Here is an 8,057-nt window from a genome sequence, read left to right on the forward strand (position 1 = left end):
ATATGTATATAGGATAAACGTATGTGCAAAAACGTATGTGTGCATACATGGATGGATGCGTGGATACATTTGGATATCTAGATGTATGTTTATCATTCTTTAACACATAACAACTGATCGTATATGTATGACATTTGGAACCGAGATAGGTTATAGTCGGGATTAGAACATAGGTTACTTTTACTCGGGTACCAAGCGTGTAACCACGCGGGTTTCAGTTAGCTATACATAACACGTACGTCTGTATCATTCAAATTCAAGGGCCACTCATTGCTACGTCACTGATAGGTAATTTAACAGTTTTTGACATGTGTTTCCATCAATTATTGGTCATTTATCTGACAGTTAAGTCAAGCAAAACATTTCCAGCAGTCGCTTTTATTATTATCTTTAAAACTTATTTGAAAATTAATAATTGTCGAAATCATTCAAGAAGTATGATATAAAAATATCTGTATATAAATATTGACATACTTTTTGACACAGCGACAGACACGTCAATATAATTTATTTATATATAGACTATTATGCTTCATGATAACACAACGGACACATATTGTATTATTTGCTGACATCAGTTTGTATAAGCGCAGCGGTACTCAGTTTATATGTAATTAAAATATATGTTATTTTAAACAACTATAAAATCGTGAGAGGTCAGACGTTTTGAAGTGTTTTTTAAAATGTGGGGCAGGTAAGATTTGTTTTTATAATTTAATTACTCTGTTAGCTATTGAATAATAAATAAATAATAAGTAAATAATTTTATTAGGACCTGTAGCGTACATTAAACCGAAAACCTAAAAAAATGTTTATGTTATATTATGAATAATTATGAACGCTTTTTTTAATGTGGGAGTCGAGCACGCTTCGACACGAATTGGGTCAGGTATATCTGGTAAAGTAAATCCGTTCGATTACTGAGGCGGGATCACGGGTGGCCAAGACGCTTGGCAAAAAGACGCGGGTTCGAATCCCGCGTCGTGATCAATTTTTTTTTTTTTCTTTCAAAATTTCTCATTTATAAAAGCACTAGCTGCGCTCCGCGGTTTCACCCGCGTAAGTTCGTATCCCGTAGGAATATCGGGATAAAATTGCCTATATGTTATTCCAGTTGTCCAGTTCAGTAGTTTTTACGTGAAAGAGTAACAAATACACACACATCCTTACAAACTTTCGCATTTATAATATTAGTAGGATTTCAATGCTATAAAACTAAAAATGAAACCTACATTCATGTAATAGAGTGGCCAGCCAGTTTTTAATTTTATTTTCTTGTGCAGAATTCGATCCGTCACAGTTGAACCGTTATTTACATATTATATAAATAATGTTTCAAATATCACATACCCAGCTTTTCGGTATCCCAATTTCAATATTTGTTTTTTGTCAATTACAAACGAAACACCGCAGATTACACAAAACGTTATTTTTGCTCTACAAAAAAGGTTCTAAAGGAGATTCTAAATTTGGACTTTTTAGTCTATCGGTTGAAAACCCATGGAGTTAACAAGTAACCAATATTTAAGTACCTAAGAAAAATATACCTACCAAAATGTGAACCTTAAAATATACTTATGAAAAATTATCTACCAATAATATATATACTTATTACATATTAATTAATATGGTACTTAAATAGAAAACCTAAAACATATGTTCTTAATCGTTATTATCTTAATGAAATTTATGTGTAACTAGACGCTCGTCCCGGCTCCGCCCAGATATCAAGATTCTTGTTTTATCCCAAGGGAACATTTAATTAGGATAAAAGTATCCTTTCATCCAAGTCAGCTCATACCCTGTCTGTATACCAAATTCAAGTAATACCTTACGTAGTTTCAGCGTGATTGACGGACAAACATCCAAACAAACAATCACATTACATTATTAGCGTTATCTCTCCATGATACTCGGGTACCTCCAGAAGGAGGCACCCGGTCTTTTGGAAGGCTTACGTGGGGACACAGATCCAACACGCAGAAGCCCTTTTGAGTATTTTAATGTGTTATGTGACATCAACCGCAGCCTGCCCATGGCTGCACTATAGAGTTACAGCTCTGGGCAGTCCGCGGCCGATGTAGGACCATTGCAAAATATGGATATTTAATATCTGGGCTGTGGAATGGAATGTTAAATCTAACGGTATAAGGAACTATTGGGAACTATGGCACCTGCCTTTTCACATTAGGAAAGCAAAAATATGTTGGCAGTATGGGCCCCCGAATACGTCGCTGCAATGATGCGACAAGGGGGCAACATATTGTGAGCAGCTAGGGGTGGAGAGGCGTCGCTTATTATTTAAAAAACCATCAATCCTAGTACGAGCTTCCATGACTATTAGACATTTTGCGTAAATACCTAGATGATTTATAAAATTAGAAACCGGTCCATTTATCTTTCTAATAGAATTTGTTATTTTGTTTCAGGAAAACCGTACAATTTCTGGTGTCAAGTAAGTATGGAATTATTGTAGTGTTAGACATTTAAAAATACAGATGTAGACTGTAGTATACAGGTTAACAGGGAAGTGATTGTAATGACACGGTTTTGAATCGCGCAAGCGAAATTTTCTCGCTTCAAAGGGATATATACAAATTCCAGAGATCGGACATATATGAATTTCAGTTCGTAAGATTATTATTTTGGTTTGGCCCATGGTACATATAAACAATACTAGGTATTTCCAGCGGCTTCGCTCGCGTTAATTCGAAGTAGTTTAGGAGATTTAATTTTTAGTTTTATAGCATTGAAATGAGAAATTTATAAATGAGAAATTTTGAAAGAATAGAAAAAATTTGATCACGAGGCCCGTGGGGTGCCCCTTAGGCACATGAAACCGAAAGAGTAGAGGAAATTCGATTACTCGTGGCAGGATCACGGGTGGCCGAGAGGCTAGGCGTTGCTACGGTTAGGCAAGATACGCAGGTTCGAATCCTGCCTCGTGATCAAATTTTTTCTATTCTTTCAAAATTTCTAGTTTAGGAGATGTTATTATACATATAAACCTCCCTGAAGTTGCAGCTTTCTAATGGTGAAGAAAAATTTAAAATCAGTCTAGTAGTTTTTGGTTTTGAATTGTTCCTCTCTATAATATCAATATATATATATATATATATATATATATATATATATATATATATATATATATATATATATGAAGATTTCCTTTTAGTATTTTTTAACTACCGGCTCGATTTTTAACCAACTGTGACAGAAGGATGGTTATGTTTTTCGAGTTTATGTATGTATGTTTTTTTGGCACGTTTAGTCGTATTTTTGATGTTAGTCGTGTCAATAGAGTCGTTTTAGTCGAGAGAATGATACTGTGAACCTGGCAATTAAAAAACTTATTTTACTACATTTTGGCGGCAAAAAATTATATCAAAAACTGTTTACAATATACATCGAGTGAGTAGCAAAAAAAAAAAAAAATTAACGGTGATTACGAATACATATATTATATATTAGACTTTAAAATGGGAAATGCTAATTAATCGCGTCACATTTTATTGTTAAGAGAATAATTCCTCTTGTGAATCTTGCTTTATTTCTTAGATTGAAATACATACATACCAACAAAAAATGACACTGAAAAAAATTGTGTAATATTTTGATACATCAAGTGGACACACAGACGCACTTAATGTTCGAACGGGTAACCGTGCTGGTGGTTCGCCTGATGGCATCATCGCCGCCATTGTGCGCTAGTAGGAAACGTTAAGAGGTAGCTCCTTTGCAAAGATGTTGCCCGCTTTTAATAAATAATGAAAAGGAAAATAGTGACGGGAGTAAATACGGACCTCCGAAATACAGTAGCGTTTGCCAGCTTATTTGACGCCCATCTTCTGGGGGATGTGGTAGCTTTCTTGGTCCGAGCTGGCTGGATTCATGCTCAACTCCCATAAAAAAACGTATTGTACCAATAGCTAAGGAAAAAGTATGAATTGTATGGTCGGTACGGCCGTGCTGTATATTTTCTCGACTTGACTGTTGGCGTCAAAGCGCTTAAATGTATAATATATAAATAGCTGTTGTTAATGTCTTTGCCAAGCTGCATGGCCAGCGTGGTGTATTAAGTGAGCCCTCATAGAAGGCCAGTGTCCCTGTAGTGGGAAAAAATATGGGCTGATGATGATGGAACATAAATAGCATGAAGTATTTGCGCCAAACATAACTTAAAATTTAAAATTTTTTAAACATATTTTAGAGTTTAAAATTGAATTTTTGTTTCTTTTTCAGGGACAATTCTGTTTTGTTTAATTGCAAAATTGGCGTCTTCATGGGACCCATGCATTCAGAATTTTAATAGAGATTTGTGCATGAGGGAAGCTACATGTGAAAATTTAATTATTCTGGAGAATTTAAATATAGATGACCACCTTATTCGGAAATGTTATAATTCTTATTTTTATAGACAATGGTCCGAATTTCCAATGAAGATTATTTATGAAGACACTTCTAATGAATATTCACAGATGAAGCCTAATGTTGATATTGATGATCATTGTCATTTGATTATATCATTAGAATTAAGTCATAACAATTACACTATTTTCCCTCTATTGCAAGATATGCAAAATTTAGAAATGCTAAATTTATCGTTCAATTCAATATACAGCGCAGTACTCAGTTCTGAATACAGTTTTCCAAAATTACAAGAGCTTGATCTGTCACATAACTTAATTCATGAGCTAAAAACGAATGGTGATGAATACGCATTTACAAATCTACTAAAGTTAAATATTTCACATAACAATTTGGTAGACTTAGATCCTGGTTTTTTTCAAACATTCAATTATTTGCAATATATAGATTTGTCTTATAATGAAATATCAAATTTAAATAAATTCGCTTTTGAAGGAGTGTCAAACCTTGTTTACTTAAATATAGGTCATAACCGACTCAAAGAGTTCAGTGGATCGCTTGTAAGACTTACAAAACTTGAGCACATCCACGCTGACAATAACAAATTTGGTAGTTTGTTACAAAATGATTTTGGCCATTTAATTTCTTTAAAAACAATATATTTTAATGATAATCTGATAACTCAAGTCGAACATGATTTATTCAATGACATGCAATATTTATATACAGTCAATTTAAAAAATAACTTGATAAAAAACTTAGACGAAAATTTGTTTTCTAACACGCACTCCTTACAAAATGTGGATTTTTCCTTCAATGAGATACAAGCTATACCTAAATTCATGTTTAAAGATAATAATATATCAATATTTAATATACAGCGAAATAATATAGGTGGAGCGCTAGTGAGAGGTACATTTGAGGGCTTATTTTTTGTAACAGAATTAGATTTAAGTTTCCAAAATTTAGATTTTATTGAAGATTATGCGTTTGTTGGCTTAAGTCATGTTGAAGAGCTTTTTTTAAACAACAATAGAATAAAAAATGTGTCTTTAAAATCCTTTAATAATATGTATACTTTGAAACGACTTGATTTATCTAATAATCTAATCACCACTTTGGGTTTTCACATGGATGATCTGATAAAGCTAAAATATCTATTAATAAATAAGAATATAATAGGATCAATAAAAAAAGACGACTTTCATGGATTGCATGTTTTACAGTTCCTAGATGTTTCTCATAACAATATTTCTCAAATTGAATCTTATTCGTTTAAAGATATGGATCAGTTAAATAGTTTTGATATATCTAAGAATCTTTTAGCAAACACATTGCAAGATAATGCATTTTATGGATTAAAATCCTTACCCGTCCTCGAAATTTCATATAGCTCTCTAAATATTATTCAGAATAACTCTTTCAATGGAATGTTCAATCTCCATACGCTTAACATATCACACGGTGCCATTACAGAGATCACTTATAATGCTTTAATAAATACTGACAATATAAACGTGCTGGATTTATCCTTTAATATGCTCAAATATTTTGACCTGAATACAACAGCATTAGTTAAATTAAGAGATTTATATTTGCATCACAATTTGATTTCTTCCATTTCACATAATACCTTTGCCGGTATGCCATTATTAACTAGAATCAATCTATCATTTAATTACATAAAACAATTACAAGACATTGTGTTTTTGCGTTGCAAAGATATCTCTTATTTAGATATATCCTATAACAGAGAAATTGTATTTAATATTTCTTTAATAGAAAACTTACATTTTCTCGAAAATATTGTCTTGTCAGGTATAACAAAAGATTTATTGATTGATAATATAGCCAATTCACATTTGATTGAGTTACATATATCAAATTCAAGTATCACTCACATCACATCGCTAGGAATAAATAATTTTCAATTTCTCAAAATTTTAGATCTAAGTCACAATAAGATAACGTTTATAGATGCTGGTGCGTTTAATAAATTGTATTATTTATATGCCTTAGATCTAAGTTTCAATAGATTGAAATCTTTACCTATAGATCTATTTAAAGAAAATATAAATTTAAATGTCCTTAATATTTCACACAATCAATTAGCAACTCCCGGTTATGGCGCATTTCATGGCTTAACGTCATTAGAAACTCTTGATTTATCGCATAATGAAATACAGGACTTGAAAACAGAACGATTTTATGATATTCCAAATTTACGTATTCTGATTGTAGACTTTAATAATATAAGTAAAATTAGCTTTGAAGAGTTTTCGAATCAACACTTATCAATTCTAAGTATAGGCGGCAATGCTCTGCCTTGTGAAATGCTAGTTAAATTTAAAAGAAGTAAGCTGACGTTTAATATAACCGCAAAAATACGAGAAAATATTAAGGAGAACATTCACGGCATCACTTGTAGTGGCGATGAACCCTTGGTTACTATGAAATCGAATGTAAATGATTCCATTCTAGTTGATATTCGAAATGTTTTAGTTAAATTATCAATGGACAAATCCAATGTAGAGATTACAAAGTCTCTCGTAAATCATAATTTTAATTCAATTAATGACAGATTAAAAGACCTCGTTGTTGAAAATAATATTACAAATACGCTACTAGAAAGGTTTTTACAGAGTGGTGAGAAGATGATGATTTCAAAAACAACAAGCAATCTTAATTCTTACAAGGTTGACAATAATGGGTATACAACAACTGAGAATATGAGTTATTTGCATGCTTCAAATGGGAAAGTTGATAAAACGATAAATGCAATTAATGAAAAGATATCAATAATGAATACGACAATGAACGAATCTTTTGAACATATTACATCAGAAATAGCAAAGAACTCAAATTCAGTACTTTTTACAGATATTTGTGTCGGTCTACTGTTGACAATTGTGTTGTGTTTCACAGCGTATAAAATTTATGAAACTTTTATATTGACACCTACACGTCGATCTTATAGTACGCATGAAATCATTGTCCCCATGGATAACTCGCATGTGTGATGCGTATTTTTTTTCGACTGTCTTCCTGTTGGAAGCATCTAAGTGTATTCTAATATAGGTATATTAGTTTTATTTTAATTGGGCATTAACATAATTTTAATAATGTTATCTTTAGATTTTGCTTTGAGATAATCTCCTTAGACAATTACGTTATAAACAATAAGAGTTTTTAATTAAATTTATAAAGGAATTTTATAGATAATAAGTTTAATATGTTAAAATGATTACTAGCTGTTTGCATCGGCTCCGCTCGGGTAGAATTTTTGTATTTTTTTCATAATATATTGTGTTCTTATTTATTTTTTTAGTTTTATAGCATTGAAATTTTGAAAGAATAGAAAAAATTTATCACGAGGCAGGATTCGAACCCGCGTTTTTCCCAAACCGTAGTAACAAGGCCTAGCCTCTCGGCCACCCACAAAAAATATAATATTTAACTTTATGTAATAAATATTTAACTTATTTCTATTTATGTTTTGTTTAAAGCATGTGGTTATGATTATAATGATTACATTTATATATGTTACTTACTATTAAAAATTTAAATGCTAAAACTGTGATTATAATAAAAAAACTGAAACCATATTTCTTGGCTGTTATTTGTTTACCGTAAAGATTATAAATAAATACTATTTCAGAATGAATTTGTTTATATATCTAACAAAAGAG

At 31.6% G+C, this 8,057-nt stretch overlaps 1 protein-coding gene across 1 annotated transcript; it reads left to right on the forward strand.

Moving 5' to 3' along the window:
* The first annotated feature begins 560 nt into the window (after positions 1-560).
* LOC119832074 (slit homolog 3 protein-like) lies at positions 561-7,799 on the forward strand. The gene is made up of 3 exons (XM_038355677.1): positions 561-694; positions 2,430-2,455; positions 4,243-7,799. The coding sequence occupies exons 1-3, from the start codon at positions 684-686 to the stop codon at positions 7,386-7,388; spliced, it is 3,183 nt and encodes a 1,060-aa protein (XP_038211605.1). The 5' UTR covers positions 561-683; the 3' UTR covers positions 7,389-7,799.
* The last annotated feature ends 258 nt before the right edge of the window (positions 7,800-8,057 follow it).

This window comes from Zerene cesonia, chromosome 14 (genome assembly GCF_012273895.1).
Source record: "Zerene cesonia ecotype Mississippi chromosome 14, Zerene_cesonia_1.1, whole genome shotgun sequence".
In the NCBI taxonomy this organism is placed as follows: domain Eukaryota; kingdom Metazoa; phylum Arthropoda; class Insecta; order Lepidoptera; family Pieridae; genus Zerene; species Zerene cesonia.